Below are 21,790 nucleotides of genomic sequence, written 5' to 3'. Positions count from 1 at the left end.
TGCAGCCGGGGAGAAAGACATAATGAGCTCCTCTCCTGGCGTCAGTGGAGGCCCTGTTTTCCGGGGTGAGCTCTCCTTCTAGGACAAGGGTTTCTCAGCGGTGCCTCCGTGATGGGGGCATTCTAATGAAACAGAGTTTTATCTTCCCGCTGGTTTCTCGGGTTATGAATTATCGGCCCTTGCTCGAGCGGACGGGCTCATCTCTCCTTTGTGCCACTGCCCCTCAGATCGTCATTTCACTGTGGCCCTGGCACAAAGGGCCCTTTGCAGGGCTCCATGGAGGAAACGGGGAGAGGAAAGCCGATCCAGCAACCCGAGCCTGGGGCTGTGTGGGAACCATTCTGACTGGGGTCCCCAGCAGATTCTCTTTAGGAACAGCACAAGGAACTTCACCCAGAGGAGCTGGGGGCAAATAACTCCTGCACCCATTGACCCATCTGGGTTCATGTTTCCGGGGACGTCTCACGCCTGAGTGCGGCTGGAGGAAGATTCTGGAAGGCAAGGGAGGGGCGCGTTCGGGCACAGCCTGGCTGGACAGAAGGCCCTGCTGCTCTGGGCCTCTCGGGCTGGGGGTGTGGGCCCACCGAGAGGACCCAGCCTCGAACCCCATCTCTCCGCTCTCAGCCCCCTACTGGAGAAATTTTAGATTTTTTTTCAAGTGTTTCCTGTCTGAACCGACATCCTCTGCCCTGCCCTGGGCGGTCTGTGTGGCATGACTCGCTGCACAGTCGGGTCTAGGGAGTGAGAGTGATTCTGCCCACCTGGGTTGTCCCTGCTGTAAAATGGGCGGAGTAATCCCTGCCTTTCCTGTGGGACTTGAGGGCTCTGGCAGGCGGGAGGGACCCAGAGACTGCAGGGCACGGGGAGCTGCAGCTGGGCTTGGCCAGGCGCCCTTCTTTTCCGCTCCCGAGCACCCGAGACACAACACTTGTTGTCTGTCGGGCTGTCGGGGAAACCTGCCTTCAACTCCCAGCAACACCATTGACTGGCTGGGTGACCCCAAGCAAGTGACTCCACCTATCTGAGCCTCAGTTTCCTCATCAGGTGAACAGAGACGCAGAGTTGTAGAAAGCGGGTGCGAGTCCTTACAGGAGGTGGCCACAGAAACCTGGAGAGTTCCTCAGTGAGCCCCTCTTTGTGGCACCTTTTGGAGCCCCTTGTCACTCCCGTCAGGTCAGGACCCTGAGAAGATTAGGGTCTGTGTCCAGGTGTGGAAGGGGGGCGTTCCGGCGGCAGCAGTGAGAAGGTGACTTGGAGGAGGTGCTGTAGAAGGAGGAGTGGCACACCCCCACAGGCTGTCTGTCCACCCGCCCAGCCCCCCATCCCCGCAGAGAGTCAAGCTGCACCCCAACATGTACCAGCAAGTGTCCAAAGGGGCAGCACATGTGGTGTGAGCTAAGCCCCCAGCTGGCCTGCACTGGCCTCAGGCTGGAGAAAGGCATCCAGGGTCCAGTCTGTCTTATAGCTACTGGCTGTGTGACCTGGGACAGAACATCATCACTTCCTTGGGCCTCAGTTTCAATGGATGTCTGAGGTTCCTTCCAGCCCTGCAGCTATTAAGTGAGGAGCTTCAGGCCAGATCCCCAGGGCCAAGGTATGCAGAAGAGCCCAAGGCAGTGTCCAGTGGGGGGCAGTCTCACTGTGGATCTGTATGCCGAGCTGGCCCCCCATCTCTCGCCATCCAATGCAGGCTCAGTCCTGAGAAGGGGGATCTGAGCTCAGGTTGAACTAATAATAACAATAACAACCGCTCATTTATTACTTGTGGGGCTCCAGGAAGTGGCTGTCCTTATGTGTACACACTCAATTTTCACGGCAACCTCCCCATTTTAGAGATGGGGAAAACTGAGGTTCAGAAAGTTCAACAGACTTGCCCAAGGTCACACAGCTAATAAGAATAAGAACAGGGGTTTGAACCCGGGATATCTGATGCCAAGGCCTTATGTTCATTTAGTGTTCTTTGCTCACGCCCAGAATGGGAATTCAGAGGTCAGGGCTGTGGCAGGTTATAATGTCCATCAAGTTCCCATTGAGTGGAAAAAAAGAGATTGTGTGTGTGTCAGTGATGTGAGCTTGGGTGAAGAGTCACGGACATTCCCACCCCGACTCTGTCATGCTGTTGCAGGGAAGCCGGCTCCTTGGGGTGGGGTGGGGTGGGGTGGGACAAAGGCCAGGAATGAGCTGCTGGACTCTGGGTGAAAGGTCACCTTCTACATGGGTTCTGGAACCTGTTGGTGCTCTGAGAGGGCCAAAGGGGCACCAGGGTGTGGATACAGTTCTCAGTTCCCCTCCCAGCTCTGCCACCCCCTCTCTGTGCCCCTGCCCCAGCATCTTGGTCTTCCCATCTGTAAAATGGGGCTGCACAAGACCACTCGGAAGTGCCACTGTCCTGGGAACCCTCTGGCTGTTGAGGGTGGGTTGACTGTTACAAGGCACTAGGGCATATATCAAGGTTTCTTTGAGGGGAGAGATAGGGCCATGTCCCCTTTCCTGGAGGGCAGGCCCGGGTGTCTGGCAGAGAGCCTGCCCAGCCACCTGACGCTCCTCAGCCTGGTGCTCGTTCCCTCTGTCTGTGGCCCAGGTAGGGGACGAGATCGTCCGGATCAATGGGTACTCCATCTCCTCGTGTACCCACGAGGAGGTCATCAACCTCATCCGCACCAAGAAGACCGTGTCCATCAAAGTGAGACGTGAGTGAGGCCAGAGGGCAGGGGCGGGTGGTGCTGACGGTGGGCTGGGGAGGGTCGGCAGCAGGGAGTCAGCTCCTGGGGGAGGAGGGGAGGGCAGAGGAGTCGCCCTAACCCCCATCCTCTCTCCCACAGACATCGGCCTGATCCCCGTGAAGAGGTAAGCAGGGCCCTCCCTGTGGGCTCAGGGTCCGGGGATCAGCCCTGGGGCCTGGCTTCCCACAGGCCAGCACTGCCCCTGGGCCAGCAGCGGCTGGGGACTCCAGAGGGTGCAGATCTGGACTTGGGGCCTGGTGCTTCAAGTGTCTCTCTCTAATGACCCCCCTTCTCTTTTCCCTCCCCACCAGCTCCCCGGACGAGCCCCTCAAGTGGCAGTACGTGGATCAGTTTGTGTCGGAATCTGAGGTAGGGGCCAGAGCCCCCTGTGATGGGGTCTGAGTGAGTGGTCTTCAAGGAGGGGCTCACACGGCCCCAGGGCACCTGGAAAGCCCCTGTGGGTGATGGGCCTCCACCCAGCCCAGCAGGTGCAGACCCCCTGCCCCCGCCAGGGACAGAATAACCACCAGGCTCCCACAGGGATGGCAGTGCTTATGAGCGCAAGTAGCCACTCGCACACGTGTGACACCTAGTGACCCTTATTCTGTCCTTCCTCCAGGGCGGGCGGGGCATCCTGGGCTCTCCAGGGAGTCGGGAAAACAAGGAGAAGAAGGTCTTCATCAGCCTGGTGGGCTCCCGGGGCCTTGGCTGCAGGTGGGTGGCCGGCAGGCCCTGGGGCTCCCTCGTAGCCAGTAGACCCCAGTAGGGCCCCGATGCCTCTCCCCTTCCTCACTGCTGCTTCCGAGGGAACTTTTCTCCACGAATAATGACACTCCTTGGTGCCTGATCTCCCCTTTGAGTTTCACAACAGCCCTGTAGGGCCATGGGGACAGCTGTAACAGGCCCATCTTACAGATGAAAAAACTGAGGCACCAGGAAGAGCCATGTGCCTTTGGTGGGTCCTTGAGTCACAGTAAATGGAGCCTGTCCTGCTGGTCATCTCTGTCATTGTTCCCTTGTCACTTACTATCTTGTGGGCTTCCTGCAAGCAGGCATAGGTGGCAGACGTAGTCTTGTTAAGCATGCAGATGCTACAGTCACAGATTGAGGGGTCTGTCCCTGCTCTGTCCCTTGTGAGCTCGGGAACCTTGCACTAGTTATCTAACCACTCTGGGCCTCAGTTTCTCCCTCGATAAATTGGGAAAAATAAAGTCCACCTTGTGAGGAGGAGTAAGAAGACAGAAGTAAAGTACCAAGCTTAGTGCCTGGCAAATACGCAGTCAGTAAATACCAGCTATTCTTTTTTGAGTTATTCTTATTGTTTCCACTCACTCACATTTACTCAATACTTTCCTGCCAAGTATAAGTCATAAAGAAGTCCCTCCTTTCTAAGAGATTACAGCCTAATATTGAAGCCTGCCACATCAATGGTTACAATATGGAGTGACAACGATGCCAATGGAGCTGCGTTCTGTGTCAGGGTGGCAGATACATTTCCAACCCTGTGCTATCTCTAGTCGATTAGCAGTGGCTGCCTGGAGTGCTGTTTTGCAAAGAACTCTAAGACTGTCTCTCGGCTTGCGCGGAGAGCACTGTGATCAGTTAGTGACTCCTGCCACAGATCTGGGAGGGGAGAACAATAGGACAGATGCCACCCTCGTTGTAGGTGTGTTCGGAGCACTGAGAAGGGAGCGACTACTTCATCTTAGGAAAGAATAGGCGTTCAGTTTAAAACCTTGCAGAGAAGACAGCACTTGAGTCTTAAGGAATGAATAGGAAAGTGCTAGAAAAAGAAACAGCATACATGATATTCTGTGCTAGGGGCTGGGCAGGGTGGGGGATTACAAGTAGTTTTCTGTGGCTGCTGCCACAGGCAGGCCGTGGGGAGCTGAGCTCGTGGGTGGCCTGTGTCCTGCGGGGCTGGAGCATTGGATGCACAGGCCGAGGGGGCGGGACACTGTGGATGAGCAAGCCCTGAAGGCAGAGGCTCACCTGCGTGTCCCATCACTTCCGCAGCATTTCCAGCGGCCCCATCCAGAAACCCGGCATCTTCGTCAGCAACGTGAAGCCTGGCTCCCTGTCTGCCGAGGTGGGGCTGGAGGTGAGTGGCCCCGGCCAGGGTCAGACTGTGATCACACGGTGACAGAGGCACGCGTCTTCCCACGTAGCCCTCTTTCCACTGTTGCTGGCTGGTGCTTCCTACCCACCCCCGCAGGGAAAGTATCACAGTGGAGCAGCATTTGACTCTTTCTCCAGCCTTCTCCAGCTCTGAGAGCCTTTGGTCCTGCATGTGGGGTACAGTAATAGTAATCAAACAGGTGGCACTCACTGAGTGCTCATTGGATCAGACGTTGTTCTAAGCCCTTTAAAATGTGTGAGAACTCTGAGAATTAGGTACTATCATTAGCCTCATGTATTATCCATTTTACAAATGAGGAAACTGAGACCCAGAGAAAGTATGTGATTTTTTCCCAAGATCATATGCCTAGAATGGAGGGGCCGGGATTCAAACCTGGGCGATCTGATGCCAGAACAGGAACTTTTGACCTCTACTTTGGACAAATGACTTCCTCTTTTCATGTGTCAGATTTCTCTCCTATAAAATGGGGAAATAGCCTTCCTTCTAGAGACATCGTATGGATTAAATGAATTAATACACATGCTTTGAACGGGCATAGAGTAAGGGATAGGTGAATGTTAGCTGCCAATTGTTGTTATGACTCAACACAGCCTCAGCTATGTGAGAAGCCCAAAGGCTCCTGTGTCTACATACTGAGTTTTTAAAGCAAATGTCATAGATTCAGCCAAAGAATAGAACTCTGCTGATATCATATTTGGCAGCTGATGAAAGAGATATGAGGTGGGGGCCCTGGGAGACCCCTCGGAGCTTTCTAGCTGCTCATCTGGGAAAGCTGAGGTGCAGCCACCTAAGGCCCAATGTCTGCCCTCGTCCCCCAGGGGGAACCCTTCCTGCACATAAGTCAGAGTACAGATAGTGCAAACCCACTGATCCCTCTCCGTTTCTCCTCCAGACAGGGGACCAGATCGTCGAAGTCAACGGCATCGACTTCTCCAACCTGGACCACAAGGAGGTGAGGGTTGGGATGTTCACCTGCTGGCGTTATCACCTCTGCCCCTCCCCCTCTGACCCCCTCCCCCTGCCACGGTGACTGACATCCTCCATGCTCTCTAGAAGCCTCCGTTTCTCTGATCTGTCAGGCCTCAGCTGACTGTCCACCTGTCCCCACAGGCCGTGAACGTGCTGAAGAGTAGCCGCAGCCTGACCATGTCCATCGTAGCTGGAGCTGTAAGTCTAGAATGAGCTTCTGGGGCTCCATGGCCCCTGACCTCCAGGCCCAGCCACTCAGAGCCCTGATCTCTGCCACACACTCCTGAGAAGAACCAAGGGTCTCCTTCCCTGAAGCTCTGACAAAACAGAGCAAGAGGATCTCTGCCCAGCCAGGGGACGTTGGGGTCAGACACAGCAGGAACCACAGTGCCTGACACTGGGGTCACATGATGAGAAGAGAACCCTCATTTCGGCCCCCAAGGCGGTGGCGGTGGAAGCCCAGGTTCCCCAGGGGGCTGAACGAGGCGTCTCTTTTCTCCCCATGAGGGCCGGGAGCTGTTCATGACGGATCGGGAGCGACTGGAAGAAGTGAGGCAGCGCGAGCTGCAGAGGCAGGAGCTTCTCATGCAGAAGCGGCTGGCGATGGAGTCCAACAAGATCCTCCAGGAACAGCAGGAGATGGAGAGGCAGTGAGTGTGGCCAGTTAGGGTGCCTCTGTCCCACCCTCCCAGACCACCGTACAACCCCACTCACCTTACTTCTTGCTCATCGCATCCTGAGCCGACCTCATCTTCTCCTCCTGAGAACCATCCTCGGACCAGATGGGTCCAGTGGTGGTCAGCATAAACACCCTTAGCCTTCCGACCACGGGGCTCCTCCCTCCTTGCCAAGAGAGCCCCCAGTTTCCAAGACCCAGGCATATGCGTGTAGATGGGGCTACTACCAGCAGTAGCTAACATCTGTTGCGTACCAACCATGGGACTGGCATTGTGTTATGGCCTTGTGTGTGTTACCTACTTTCATTCTCACAATAGCCCTGTGAGATAGGTGGTATTAACCCATTTCACAGATGGGGAGACTGAGACCCAAAGAGGTAAGTCACTTGTGGGCAAAGTCACACGTGGCCAAGCTGGCATTCACACCAGGTAGTCTGGCTGCCCCATCGATGGTGATAAGCCCTCTGCCCCCACGTCGGGTGGCTGAGATACTGGATTGAGAGAATTAATAGGGTGAGTAATTCATAAATCAAAAACTATCATCAAAATCTAAATCCAGGTATATTCTAGGAGCCCCATAAGAATTTGGAATAGGCAAGTAGACAGGCTTTTCCCATCTCAGAATTAGCCTGAGAACCCCCCCTGCTGGTACCTCTGCCCACAGCCCTGACCTTGGGTGGTGGCCCCAGCTTTGCCCCTGGGGCCTGGGACCCTCTTCCAGGAGGACCTCCCTCAGTCCAGGCCCTGCCTATCATCAGTCACTGTAAGTGCTTGGCAGTGGGTGCCTCCAGTGTGGCCCACAAGGGCCTGCCCGCCCGCTCCGGCAGCACAGAGTCTCTGCCTAGTGGCGCCAAACCAAACCCCACAAGAGCACAGGACCCCAGTGTTGTGGGATCTGCTTTCTCAGCCTCCACAGTGGTCCAGGCATCCTTGGGAGGGAGCCTGAAAGAATACTCAAAGCTTTTCCCAAATCAGGAGTTAGCTACAAGGAAGAGTTAACTCCTCTTGCACAGACTCCAGCATGCCAATCTGCTTTGTGTTTCAGAAGGAAAAAGGAAATCGCCCAGAAGGCAGCAGAAGAAAATGAGAGATACCGGAAGGAGATGGAACAGTGAGTGCCTCAGCCCCGCGCATCCGTGTGTGGATACGAGCGTGCTCCCGGGAGTGTAGACAACCAGAGGCGGCCTTCAGGCCCGTCTACCTGGCCCACCTGTCCCCTGGTGGATCCTCCTCTAGTTGTAGCCATTCCGTAGTCCTAGTAAAGCCCATCCTGGTAGAGTAACCAGAACACGGTCTTACATAATTACACTCGATTTAGGGTTCAAGTGCCAAGGACTCTATTGACTTCCCCACAGCTCGAACATGTGGCCTCTCCCCAGGCTGGCTGGGGAGGTCCTATCAGCAGAAGTTGGGCCCATGAAGGGTCTGCCTCCTGTCACGAGTGTGGGGTCTTATTTCAGGATCATGGAGGAGGAAGAGAAGTTTCAGAAGCAGTGGGAAGAGGACTGGGGCTCGAAGGAACAGCTGCTCTCGCCTAAGACCCTCACCACCGAGGTGCGCCCTGTGTCCCTTCGCAAGCCGAAGTGTACGTATCATGTGCTGGTGGGCAGAGGGCTTCCTCCTGGGGCCAGGGGGCTCGGGGGTCCAGACAGAGAGGCTGGTCTGCCTTCACTCACCATAATTTTCCCAGTAAACAGCCCATGGCTCTCTGGACTGCATTTCCTTCACGGAGGGGCAGCCTTGTGCCAAGGGCTGTCTGTCGGGGGATTGGGGTGGGTGGGATCTGTCTGCCCTCCTTGTCCTGGAGGTTTGCTGCCAGGCTGTTCCTCACAACACAGACACAGGCGGGCAGATCCTCCCCACGCCCTTGAGCTACTGAAGAGGGATTGGAGAGCTATGGAAGAAGTGAACTGCTATGGTATTTTCTTAGTTTGTTGGGTGCCATATCTTCTTCCTGCCTGCTTCTGAATTGGGGCTGGGGTGAAACAGCAACAGGAACTAGGGCAAGGGGCGGGCTCACATGAGAGAAGACTCTTTGGGGGCGTGTCCAAGGTTGATGGGCAACTGTGGGAGGAGCTTACCTGAAGTGCCCCTACCACCTGTGTCCCTGTGTGTGGACCCTGCGAGGTCTGTGCCCTCCAGGGATGGAATCTGGACTCCTGGGCACCAAACTATGGCCATCCTGTGACCTCAGCTCCTCTGCCCCTATCTCCTTTCTTCACTTGTACCACGTTCTCAGCTCCAGGCTCGGTCCAGGCCTCAGCAACTGCTCCCCTTTCCACTTGCTCTCAGCCCCAACTCCCAGGATACCTCTTCAAGGGGGGCAGCTCACAGCACCAGGGCAAAACAGGGGTGGGGAGCTCACTCTTAGTGTTTCTTAAGTAGGCTCGTAGTGGGGAGCCAGGAGCAAGGCCGCTTGGGGGCCGTGGCAATCACAAGTCCAGGATGCCTGTCTGGGCCTTTACTCTTTGTAGCTACTTAGATCATCCTTGACAGGGGACAGGTTCTACTCCAGCTGACTGTGCTCAGCTGACCTGAGAACCTGGTCAGATGAGGGGTGAATCTGACCCCAAGAACCAAGGTTCCCATTTCTGCTCTCCTCCCATTTCAGCAGCCACTTAGGATCTTGTGATGGGGCCTGGACAGCTCTGGCTCCAACTTTGAACCATGGCCACTCCCTAGAGGGACATCAGCTTGGGTTGCTGAAGGTGTCCAGAGCACGTGGATGGTCCCCTGCACCCCTCCCTGGTCCATGGCAAACAGCTCCCATGCTTTCCTGGTGGCAGGGCACAGTGTCACCTCAGGGTCCTCTCCCGAGGACAAAGAGGGCTCTCATCAGCCTTCCCTCTGACACTCGCTATTCGTCAAGGATGTGGCCAGAGCTGAATTCCCGGTGAATAATCTGTGTTTTAGGCAGGGAGTTAATTTGCTCTTAATGTGTGAAATAGGAGCCTCAGAAGGAGAGAGATCGATTTTAATTACTTCTCATGAAAGTAACCCTAGTCAATTTAGTACCTTACTCGAAACTGGTCTTGGCTTCGGAGCAAACACACCCTCTCAGGAACTGTGGAAAATAAAAACCCTTTCTCTAGCTAGCTATTTATTTAGTGCTTTTAAACCAAATCAAGCTTCTTGAATCAAAGGAGTAAGAACTTCCCCTTTGTTCAAGATATACATGTTTTCTAGAGGAACGCCTCAGGGCAGGAGACTGGTGAGCGGAGCCTGCCGGCCTGAGCTGGGGCGGCGGCTGCCTCCACCCGCCTCCACGTGCTCCTGCAGTTTAATTCTTGTGTGGAGATGAGTCAGGACCTGCAGGAAGGCCTCGGAGCCAGCTCAGGTCCTGCCTTCTCCGCATTCCTGGGAGGCTGGCATGGTCTCAGCCATGTCGGCACCCAGGACCAGGCTGTGATCCCTCCGGACCACCCCTCAACTCGGGGGCCCAGTTAGCTGACAGGTTGTGCCCCACTCAGGTGGCTGTGCCTGATGAGGGGTGGACCCTGCGTTTTTGAACAGGTAGGAAAGAGTGGAGCATCTCTTGCCCGGGGAAGATGAAGCCACTCATCATAAGGATGTGAGTGGGACAGACTGTTCCCCTCACCGCGACCTGTCCCAGGGGCTCAGCCTGCCGACCCACAGCTGAGCCAGTAGAAGAACCCCAACATTGGGCCAGGCCCTCAAGTATAGGACACATTGTCACAGAGGTCCCCAGAGAAAGTTCCTTAGCAAAACCAAGGGGAGGGGGTGGATTTTTATTAAGGATTTCAGAGCTAGAAAAAGCCTGGAGAGAGGAAGAGGTTTACACAAGAGATTTCCAGTCTCCTCTAGCCATTAAGCACCGCACCAATTAGTCCCCACACCCCACAGACCGCATGGTGTGGAAGCTGAGGTTCTTTCCCTACCACACGGTGAAGTAGTCGTCATCTGTGCCCCCCCCTGTCTGATGAGGTAGTCCTCCTTATTCTGAAGAAAGCATCGGTGTTCTGCTGTTGAGTGACCGTAAACCAAACCAAAAGCAAAGGCTCTTCACGTTAGCCTTTTCACAGGTTACTGGGCCAGGTCTTCTACCTAAAACTTTGAAACACGAACAAACAGCTCACAGCAGACCTACACACTACCTGCCCCCAGCCTGGTGAGGCCGGAGTCCAGGTTGGAAACCACAGGAACAGACAGTTTGCTGTTCTCCACATTACGTCAAAAGGCAGGTCTTCCTGGCCACATGGGCCCCTTTACGCTTTGGCATCTCCTCACCCCTGCAGGCCCCACCCCGTCCACCCACATAGCTCCACAGGTGAGAGAAGCCAGGAGGACGTGTTCTCCCACTGTAAGCCCTGGCACCAAGGCTTACACTGAACACGCACGACACGCAGGTATTCTCCGCCTCTGTGCCCCATCTCCCAAGCGTCAACCGAACGCCCCACAAAATTCTTCCCGCTCTGCTGTCAGATCAGCGGCCCCTGTCGTTAGCCCATCTTACAGACAGAGAAACCAAAGCTGCCAAAGTTGGAAGCACTGCATGCACCATCCCAGAGCAAGAAAGCTTTGCACTGGGCTCCTGAGCCTTGTTCCCGCCCCTGACGTCACAGCTCCCATAGAGGACACTGGTTCCAGGTCCCCAGGCTCCTGGGAAGCACCTCTGGCCTCTGGGTCTCCTGAATCCCTCTTGGTTCACCAGCTTCCTCCTGTTTTCCCGGGTAGATGATCAGGGAGTGAAGCCCAAGCTTGAGCCTGCCGATGACCCGGATGGAGGCACGGAGAAGCAGGGAGAGCAGGTTTGCGGCCCCCGCTTTGCTTCCTGGCCTTGCTGCTCTGCTTGCCCTGCCCACCTCCCCCTGCCAGCTTTGCAGACACCCAGCTCTGGGGACCAGTCCATGGTGGGAACCACTGCAGTCTGTGACCAACCCTGGCTTGGTCCAAGCACTGCACACAAAACCTTGAGAACAGGACTCACAGCCAGGCTGAAGTGTCAGCTGGCGGACCTCAGTACAACTGAACCACTGGCTGAAATATTTAAGTACTGCCCAAGGCCAAGTTCTTTCTCTGGCCTCTCCCCAGGACTCCCCAAGATCTCTTCAAGATCTAAGAACTAGGGGGTAGTGTTTGGTCCAGCAAGGGGCTTTCAAGATTCTGTTCTAGAACCCAGGGTGGTCAAGAGTGGGTAGTTATTTAAGCCGTCACCACTGGCCTAGGGAGCTTCGGGTTCAAGATATTACCCTGTCATACTGTGGCCTGAGGGAGGCCAGGGGTGCTGGTGTCCCGGTGGTCTGGCCTAGTTGGGGATCTGCTTTTCTGGAGGCTGGTCTCCTGCCCACTGCTGCCCAAGCCGTCCTCCCCAGAGCTGACCCCAATCACTGCTTTCTCTTCCTACACTGAGAGTGGAAGACATGGCCTGGACTGTGAGACAAGACGGTTTTGTTCTGTCCGACAGCAGTTCTAGGCAGAGACCCAGGCTCCCTTTTGTCTCGAGCCTTTTCTTGGACGGAGGGACCAGACATCGGTTGAGAAAAGGCGCATTCTCTTTCAACGGAGCTTTGTGCTCTGCAGGCCATGGCTATGATTTGCAAAAGCTCATCCTCCCACAAGGGGCTTTCTCTTTGGTTTTCCTGGCACTGACTTCTAAGGCCAGAGACGGTTGACAGGGGTCCAGGGCCTGGCAATCAGGGCCTTTCTCAGGTGGTCTTGGGCCTGCTTTACAGCCCAGGCGAGGCCAGGTAAGTGCAGGGTCAGGCAGAGGACGCGGTTTTGCTGTTGGACCCGCCGCTGTGCTGCGTTCCATCTCACAAAGCCACGTGTTCCTCGAGAGCCCAGCTCTGGGCCTGGACACACGGGCCGAGTGGACTGCATCTCACGGCTCTGCTCTCTGTGTTGTTGCAGCCTTTGGGTGGTTTTATCGCTATGATGGCAAATTCCCAACCATCCGCAAGGTAGGACAGGGCGGGGTGCCGTGCCGTGTGCTGCTGAGTTTGCTGTGGGTTTTGGCCTTTTGCACACATTGTTTCTTTTCCTGTCAACTTTCCGCAGTGTGACCTGGCCTGTTCACTTGAGGGGTAATCGTGTCTGCGCCCCTGTGCCAGGCTGACATCTAACGGCAGGGCGCTGTCACAGAGGCATCGTTGGGGGTGGGGGGAGCATTCACGGGGTGAAAGCTGCCCCAGCACCATCAGGCACCACCCGGGTCAGCGCCAGCCCTAGTGGGTACGGGGCATAGGGGCAGGGGCAGGGCAAGAAGCCACTCCTTATTTCTCCGTCAAGTAGAACCAGGGGCCAAGACCAGAAGCCGAGGTCAGACAGAGAAAATTATCGGGTTGGGTGTTCCCAACGCGGATTATGAGACCGGCTGTGCCAGACACTGCCGGCTGCCTCGGGTTGAGACGCAGAGCCACACCAATCACGCCCTCCCTAGAAACATCTCTGCGTGTGCCCAGCATAATGCAATTTTCCGGCCTCTGGGGCCTTGGGTTTTTCCTCTCTAGATCTTATTACTGTATCTCCAGACCCCTTAAATCTTTCTCATCCTTTTTCTTTCTAAATCACTTTGGCATTTGATTATGAAAATACCATTGTTAATACCGATAGACTGCACATTCAAGATGACTTGGTATTTGGAATTCAGGCATCGGCATAAATCTGGGTGAACCAATTTAGGCATTATCACTCGGCCGGCCCTGTCTGGCGGGATGTCTGGCCTCCAGAAGCCAGGGCCCTGGCAGCAGAGTGACCTTGCTGATAAGTAACCTCTCCCTGCCTGTGCAATGGGAATCTCTGCTGTGCTGGAAGCATCTGCCCCTCCTCCAACACAGGACTGTGCAGGTAACAGACAGCACTATCTGTTATTCCTGACAGGGGAGAAGGTCTCTTTACCCAGGAGTGCACATTGTGATTTGTATGACACTGAGTCGGCAAGGGCAGAGCCCCTCGGGGTTTCCTTTCCAAGCCACCAGGGTCTCAGACAGGACCTGCTCTCCAGAAACTGTCCCTGTCACTCCACAGGCTGACTCCCGCTCAGGACGCCTCATTGGGTTAGACTCCAAATTCTCCCCTATGTACTGTCTCAGCCAGAATATAACTACACACACACAGGCAGGATTTTACCTGAAAAACTATTAAAGGAGGTGGATAGATTACCTCCTTCCCAGACACTGATTAGTGGACAAAGGTAAAAGAGGTGCGTGTGCATCTCCTCCACGCACGCACTTCCTGTCAGAGATCGTGTTGCTTGAAACGTGCTGTTGGTAAAGAAGGAGCCCTGGCTCCCCCTGTTTGTTAGTTCAGTCATCCCAGGAATAGCTGGTATTTGGTTTTCATTTCATTTCTAAAAGGCAGAGAAATTGCTTCTGGGTAGCAGCAAGCACATACCCACCCCATCAGCCTCTCCTTGTAGTCCAGAGTGAAAAGGAATGTTTGCCATGAATTTAACTGACAGTTGAAAGGACAACAGAATCATGTTCCTCGCGCTGGCTCTGAAAATCCGTCCTCATTTTCTCTGGAACCACAAGAGACGCTGTGTACAGCAGGAGCTGGAACACCCAGTGCCCAGGTGATACAAGCGGCTATCTGTGGTTATGACCATCAGTGAAAAAAAATCCCCTTATTTGAAACACTAAAGACTCAATGTCTTTGATTCCTACCCTGGCAGGAATCTCCCTGGGGCTCAAAGACCCCCGGCCTGTGGCCCCACGAAGTCTGTGCCAGGACCTGAGGATTTATGGTCCTGAGTAGTAACCCTGTCCTCAGGGCCGCATGAGTGAACACACAGACCAGCCCTGCTTACTTGCAGGAGCCCGCTGTCGGCAGGGAGGCAGATTCACACGCAACTAAGTACCCTTATGCAGTGGACTGTGGGGGGATTGGTGCACAGTGCTCTGGGGCTACTTGCTCTTCTGCACCAGAACCTCATGCTTCTAGGAGGTGGGACAGAAACTGTCACATGTGCCTGCCCCACCCCGGAGCCCTGGCTCTAAAATCTGAGTGCTGGTGGGTCTTTTAACAACAGAATGGCCATTCCCATCCCAGTGGTTCCTGTGGGGAGCTATCCCCTTATTCCAGCAAGCTGCCATCATGCAGAATGTTTCTGGCTCCTCTTGGGGAATTGCTGCCTGAATCTATTACATGATAGAGGGATTCATCAATCAACTGAGCCAAGAGTCTAGACAACAGGGTAGATGAGGAACCAAGCAGGACTCTAAAGCAAAGAGAACCATTTTCTCAAGTGACTCTTAGACTGCTCTGGGGGTGGGCCCCATCCCTTAGACAGTGTGGGGTGGGGTCAAAGCACATTACACTCTCAAGGAAGCAGGATGACTCAAACATAGGTCTGTAATGACACCCTAAGTCCTTCCAGCTGTGGACAAATTGTGTCCATTGCTGGTAAACTCAGTTCTTCGTTTCTGGCCTTTAATGCTGGGATGACTCAGGAATTCTGAGAGCAGGCCCCCAGATGACTCGTTGGGGGTGGGAGAGCTCACAGGTGGGTTTCTCCTTCCGGCAGACAGTCCCCAGATGGCCAGCTCTCTCTGCGGTCCCCCCTCCTGAGTGCTAGCTCTGTCCTCCTTGCTGTGTGTGGTGGAGCTGACACTCCCTCCTGCCATGCTCCCGTGGCCCCCAGCTCATCTGAACTCAGTAGAAAATTCGTGGGACCTGGAAGACTCAGGTTCAAATCCTGGCACCACCACTTACTAGATGTTTGATGCTGGACAGAGACTTCTGCTCTCTGAGCCTCATCTCCTCCATCAGAAGAGTAGGGTAATGCCTATGTGTGCGATACTGTCATTTCCTTGACACCTAGGCAGTCCAGAAATGTTAGTTCTCTTCCTTCCTTACTCCTTGGCTTCTCGGCCACTTGGGAGAAGCAGCCAGGAAGGCAGGCTTTATGGGTCCAATTCCAACAAGAAAAATAAATCCTTTTGCCCTGCACCTCCCTCCCCAAGTCCTCTTGAACCCTGACAGCCAGTGGGAAGCAGGCAGGCCATTCTCTGTCCCCACCCCAACCCCCAAGCCTGTAGTTTCTGACTCATCCTCATTTCAGGGGCCCGGTTCAGGGAGAATGGTAGACTTGACAGGATGAAATGATCTGGAACTTAAGCATCAGGGGAAAATGTGATACACTTGGCTCTGGGCTCCCACGTCAAGGCTGGCTCCCGCCTCCTGCAGCTCAGGACAGAGGATCTCTCTACAAGTGAGGCTTACCAGCTCTCCCTGATTTTTTGTTGAATCTCCCAGGAGGCATGTGTGGTATCTGAACATGAGAAAATTTTCTCTCCAAATAATGGAGAAAGGGTATGCCTAGATACTAGGAAATAAATACAATACCTTCTATTTCTATAGTGCTGTAATGTTTGTAAAGCTCTTTTATAGATGTTATTTCATTGGCTCTGGATGTCAAGCTTATGGGGCAGGTATTTCTTCCATTTTGGAGATGAGGTGAATCAGGCCCAGAGATGTTAAGACACTTAGCCAAGGTCACACTGCTAGTTAGTGAACTAGTAAGCCCATTCTTCTGGCTGGTGAAGGGAATGTGTCTCCTACTCTGCCATGGGTAACAGCGGCTTGCTTGTCCTGACCCTCAGGTCCAATGCCCAGGGGCAGAGCTGGGGGAGGGGCTGGCCGTGGGGCGGTTGCCTGGTGTTGTCTGGAGACTGAATGCCCTGTTTGTGGTGCTGTGCCAGTGTCAACACTGCCTTGTAACCCTTGTCGTGTAAAAAATGCCACATCTGCTCAGAAAGGAAAGGATAAGAAAGCCAAGTATGACGAGAGCCTGCAGGAGTTGAGAAAGAATAAGAAGGAACTGGAGTTTGAGCAAAAGCTTTACAAAGAGAAAGAGGAAATGCTGGAAAAGGAAAAGCAGCTGAAGATCAACCGGCTGGCCCAGGAGGTACGTGTCCTGCTCACAGGCCCGGTGAGCACCCCTGCAGCGTGGCGCGGCACGGCTGTTCCCCATCATGCTCCCAGGGAGCTGGCCAGAGTTGTCCTCCCCCAATGGAGTCCAAAGGTGGCATGAGCCTTGCCCCCCCACCCCTTAGTCTGGAGAGTGAGATCATCCCCCCCGCTGACCCGAGGTCATCCGAGACTAGCTTCCGATTTAGGTATATGTTTGGGATTGAGTCTGGCCTCCTTGCTCAGGTGTGAGTCTGAGGCTAAGCTCCCTGCCCAGACTACAGGACTTAGGTTAGGCCTCCACACACCAGGCCAGAGGTTTGCATTGCGCCCTCCACCCCCACTGTACCAAAGTATGAGTCCAAGACCGGGCAGCCCACCTGTCATTAGATCTGAATCAGCTGGGCCCCCTACCCAGGTTATGAGTTCAAGACTGGGTTTCCCCAAACTGCCTTGTCTCTGAGAGTCAGGGTCAGAGGCTAACCCCGTTGCGCAGGCCGGGTGTCCCAGGCTAGCAGCCTGAGGCTCATCCCATCAGCACGGGGGGGGGGGGGGGGGGGGGGGGGGGGCTAGGCCTCTTCAACCTGGGAATGTGGCTAAGGCTGCTCCCTTCAAGACAAGCCGAAAGTGGTCTTCCCATGTGAGGGATTCCTGTTTCCTAGGTGAGTCGGGTGACCTTCACTCCCTAGCTGTTTGAGAGATTATTGGTTCTGCTTTTCTTTAAGGCTCCCAGGAATCAGATCGCTAAACTGATTACATTACAAAAACAGAGAAGTCCTGGAAAATGTGAAGTGCATTAGATCTGGCATTAGGAACAAATTAGCTACAAAATGTAAAAATTGAACTTGTACTTCTGAGGACAAGGCAGCCTGGAAGCGGGGGAGGGGCAGAAAGTATAAATCCTTTGAATGTGCTAGGAGCCCACAGAAGGACTATTCTTGGAGAATCATAAGAGCCTCAGGGTTTGTGGGGATCCTGGAGGCCAGCTAATCCCATGCAATGCGTTAGCTCCTTCTCTCATTTTGCCTACAAGTGGCTTTAGTGGACTCAGCACCTCAGCACTCTCCCCCCCACCCCGTTCCCCCACCTCTGGGCCCAAGGGAAACAAACTTGGGTCTTTTTCTAGACAGCTGACACTCCCAACAGTATGCTGGTGGGGGGGGGAGTGGTTAAGAAATGCGTTCGTGCTACTGGTTCGAGTGTGCTGCCCACGTGTGACTCGAGTGTGCCCTTTCTCCTCCCCTTTTTGTGGCGGCCTTGGGTCCCAGGTATCCGAGACAGAGCGGGAAGACCTTGAGGAGTCGGAAAAGATTCAGTATTGGGTGGAAAGGCTCTGTCAGACGCGCCTTGAGCAGATTTCCTCTGCTGAGAATGAGATTTCAGAGGTAACAGAGCCCTTCTTTCTATACATAGCCCGCTGCCCCCACTGCTGTCTTCAGAATGACCCACCCTGGGGACAGCGAGGAGCAGGATGGCCACTGTCCAGGGCCACCCCTACCAGTTCACTTCCCTTCCTCTCTTGAGGAAGGGGAACGTATCTGTTTTTCTGGGCTTATCTCCACAGTGACCACTAAATCCCAACTTATCTGAGATGGTCCCAGTTAGGGCGTGATTACTGAGAGTGCCATGTTCACTGTCAAGTGTGTTCCAGTTTAGATGGTAAATTGTATGGTCATCTTACTTATCACCCACTTGTGGCATAACTTGGGACTTGCTTGCATTTGGGCATTCCCTGCCAGCTGCCTGGTATGAGCTCTTGTGGCAGAGAAGTGACACCCCATGGCTCTGGTGTGAGTGTGGTAGGTCTCCATCAGTAAGAGAAACAGACTAGAAGAGCCTTGTACTCAGTGTACTGGGAAGTGGAGCACTAGCCAGATGATTACAGAACTCCTTTGCAACCCCCCAGATGACCACGGGGCTCCCGCCTACCCCGTCTTCTATGTCTCCCCTGGCCCCACCCTTGAGACGCTTCGCAGGCGGGCTGCACCTCCACACCACTGACCTGGATGACATCCCTTTGGACATGTTCTACTATCCCCCCAAGATCCCCTCTGCCTTGCCAGTGATGCCCCACCCTCCACCCTCCAACCCACCCTCCAAGGTCCCAGCACCCCCTATCCTCCAGTCGTCAGGCCATGCGAGTGCCTCACCCTCACCCTGGGTGCAACACACCCCGCCCCCCATTCCCATCCCTCCCCCACCATCCATTCCCACCCAAGACCTCACTCCCACCCGCCCCCTGCCCTCTGCACTGGAAGAGGCACTGGGCAACCACGTCTTCCGCGCTGGGGATGTAGGCAGTCCTACAGAGGACTGGGAGGCCAAGAACCACAGTGGGAAGCCCGCCAGTTCCCCTGTCCCTGAACGGAGCTTCCCAGCCACCCCAAAGGTACTGCCCCTGTTCTGCATGCTACGTGGGGGAGCAGGAAGAGTGAGTGGGCAGGGCTGCTGTTTCCCATGGCCTCCTCTGCTCCTGTGAGTGGAGACGGGGAAACATCACCCACCCCACTTTCCAGGAATGAATCCCCCAACCTGCATGTGGTGGACATCCCGCATGTGTGTGGTTTCTGCTGACTTTGAAGTGTTGCGTTGTGTGGTGAATCACCTGTGGCGCTGGCATGAGCACGAGGTTCACTGCCCTCTCTTCCTCTTGGCTAGTATGGGCTGACAATGTTCAATGTAGGACTTGGAAGGTTGTGTTGAACAGCCAGACCTCTGTGTCACAGCTACTCATTTCTTGATATGATGTTGGCCTAGAACGCCTTGAGTATGGGGAAATGAATCCCCAGTTTAACAGGGAAGCAGCAAGTGCAGGGGAGCAATGGGGAGCTGTGTAAACGCAGTAACCGCACCGTCCGGGGCAGCGGGAGGACTTTGCAGCACTGTTCTCTACGGAGCTGGCCAACTACGTTGGCTTGAAGTATAATACCCAGAAGTGCCTGGCCGTCTTCCAGCTACAGAAAAGAGGAAGATGGAGAATTCCTGGAAATCTCCAAATTTGCTCTGAAAAGACTAGGGAGCTTTTGCTTGGATGTCAGGAAGCTGAACAGTGATCTTTCTCAAAAAAGACCTATTTCTTATTCATTGTTCATAATCCAAAGATTATATTGGAAGAGGTCATCGTTAAGGAAGACCTGGAGCTTTGACCCCAGGGAAGGAAAAACAGACTATTCCTCTGCTCCAGCAGCTGTGGGGCCAGGCTGAGTCAGCGGCCCGGTGGGGGGTGGGCGGGGGGCGGGTGCAGGGGGAGGCAGGTAGGCAGCACTACCTGGTCGGTGGCTTTCCTGAACCTTCCCTGCCTGGATCAGAGTCCCTGCACAGAGAGCAGGAGGAGCATCTCAGAGCATTCAAGAAAGCGTGGGGGAAGGAGGGTGGGAGTGGGAAAGTGCCAGATGCAGACAGGGCTGCAGCTCTCCGCAGGGGACTCTCAAGGGGACTCCCTCTGAACCTCTGGGTGAGGCCCGAGCCCTGCAGCTCTGACAGAGTCTGACTGTTCTAGGGACGACTTCCCCAGAGCTCGGCCAGGACCAGGTTGGCAGGGGCTGAATTAATCTTTATTGTGAGTGGTCCCCACCAAGATGGGCGGCAGCTTTGCCTCAGAAATTTGATTCAGGATTCACTGATTGAGCCCCTGCCTTGTGCTTCTCTGTGTGAAAGTGTCCTGAAAAGGACAGTGGGGAGGCTGGCCCACCTGTGCTCTCCGGGACTTTGTCACCTGAAGGATGAGCAGCTGACCAGGCAGGATTCAGCTATAAAGTCAGCACAGGTCAGGTGTCATTGTGGGAGAGACTCCTTCTAATGGGAGGTTGCAGGCACCTCTGTAGAGTAACAGGCTTTCAGAGCTGAGCCTTAAGGGGTGGCCATACATGGAGGATGGGAGGAAGGGCATTGCATGGACAGGGAACATGAAGGTGGCAAAGAAAAAGTGCCTGGGCTTGAATCATGGCTTGACCATGGGCTGGGTGAGGTTGAACGTGTGTTACTGCATCAGTCTGAGCCTGGGTATCCTCATTCATGAAATGGGGATGCTAATGGCACCCACCTGTTATGAGGATCAAATGAGGTAACACATGTGCTTACTCTAAATTAGTACTTAGGAGTGTGGCAGGCTCACAGTATGTGCTCAGTGATCAGCACTGAGATCAGCAACAAATCAGGACACAAAGAAATCTGTGTGGAGCTGCCAACTGAGACTAGAGGTAAACTCTGCCAACCTTTGAGTCAGGGTCAAGATTCAAAACAGGATCCAGCTTTCTCAGAATGACCCAGGAGCCACGAAGTTCCCACTATTAGTTCCCAAAGGCTGAAAGCTCCCCAACACAAGGAGCCTCTGAAAAACTGGGCCATAAGTGCCATAAGCAACACCTAAGCCAGGGTTGTTCCTGACCCGAGGGCTAAGGGCTGCTGTTTTGTTAGTTAGCACTTTGGCTCGAGGTCCCCAGCCCTGCCCCGCCTCCTCCCTGCCGGCTCCAGGTGAGCTGTCATCAGTACTGAGCACACATCTGCACTGCCAACCCAGCCACCAGCAGGTCTCAGGCGCTGGGAAAAAACACCTGTGTCAGTTTGTGCACCTGCTTCATCGGCATCTGCCAGGGGAAGGTTTTCAGGGCCCTATGTACCCCAGGCATTGTCCTGTGTGCCTGCCATATTATCGTCACCCATTTAGTTATGCAACATGTTTAGTGAGCAACTACTATATGCCAGACATGATGCTGGGCACTGAGCACCACCACAGAATAGGCATCCCAGTCCCTGCCCAAGGCAGTCTGGCGGGAAGACAGACAAGCAGGGAAGCACCACACTGCCAGAAGGGGATGGGTGGGACACAAGCGCTGCGGTGAGTGGTGGGGGCGGAGAGGAAAAGCTAAAGGAAAGCTTCCTGAAGGCAGTGGTACCTAAGCTAACACTCAGGCAGGTAAAGCCTTGAGGCAAGAATTCAGGGCATTTTGGAGGTTAAAGTTAGGCGCTGTGAGGACAGTGAGAAGGAGTAAGGGATGAGTGTAAACAGACAGAGAAGCTCCCGAAAGACCTTGGCTTCAAGTCAAGGAGCTCAGTGGTCAGTGGAGACCCATCAAGCGTCTGGGGTAGGGTTGTGACCCAGTTTGATTTATCTTGCCCAAGATGATCAAGCAGGTTAGAGCAAAGCAGACGGTGCGTTGGCTCTCCTGGATGCCTCCCTTACTGCTCCCCATCCCCAGCCTCCAGAGACTCTGTGCCCACTCACCAGGAACAGCAGATGCTTCCTGTGTGAGTCTGGGGACTGGAACCATAGCCAGACCAGAGGACCCTTAGGGAGAGAGGAGCTGAACGGCATCCAAGGCCACTGAGAGAAAGCCTGGAAAGTCTATCCTCTGAGTGACGGTGGCTGCTGGTGACCCCATAATCAGGCTCAAGTCCTGATTGATTCCTTA

General features: G+C 54.5%; 1 protein-coding gene across 2 annotated transcripts in view; it reads left to right on the top strand.

The window, feature by feature from the left end:
* The window catches only part of USH1C (USH1 protein network component harmonin), a 46,089-nt gene that overhangs the window by 12,215 nt on the left and 12,084 nt on the right, over positions 1-21,790 (top strand). The window contains exons 5-18 of one of the 2 annotated variants that reach the window (XM_036029105.1): positions 2,582-2,690; positions 2,823-2,847; positions 3,035-3,092; positions 3,343-3,437; positions 4,740-4,824; positions 5,756-5,815; positions 5,974-6,030; positions 6,340-6,482; positions 7,555-7,620; positions 7,970-8,094; positions 11,205-11,278; positions 16,225-16,377; positions 17,648-17,764; positions 18,286-18,768. In XM_036029105.1, coding sequence (XP_035884998.1) covers positions 2,582-2,690; positions 2,823-2,847; positions 3,035-3,092; positions 3,343-3,437; positions 4,740-4,824; positions 5,756-5,815; positions 5,974-6,030; positions 6,340-6,482; positions 7,555-7,620; positions 7,970-8,094; positions 11,205-11,278; positions 16,225-16,377; positions 17,648-17,764; positions 18,286-18,768 — 1,650 coding nt within the window. Of the gene's footprint in view, positions 1-2,581; positions 2,691-2,822; positions 2,848-3,034; positions 3,093-3,342; positions 3,438-4,739; positions 4,825-5,755; positions 5,816-5,973; positions 6,031-6,339; positions 6,483-7,554; positions 7,621-7,969; positions 8,095-11,204; positions 11,279-12,380; positions 12,431-16,224; positions 16,378-17,647; positions 17,765-18,285; positions 18,769-21,790 lie in introns of both variants that reach the window. The other variant, XM_028516026.2, reaches the window with a different exon arrangement.

This window comes from Phyllostomus discolor, chromosome 6 (genome assembly GCF_004126475.2).
Source record: "Phyllostomus discolor isolate MPI-MPIP mPhyDis1 chromosome 6, mPhyDis1.pri.v3, whole genome shotgun sequence".
NCBI lineage: Eukaryota > Metazoa > Chordata > Mammalia > Chiroptera > Phyllostomidae > Phyllostomus > Phyllostomus discolor.
This window is presented reverse-complemented; position numbering and strand designations above follow the sequence as displayed.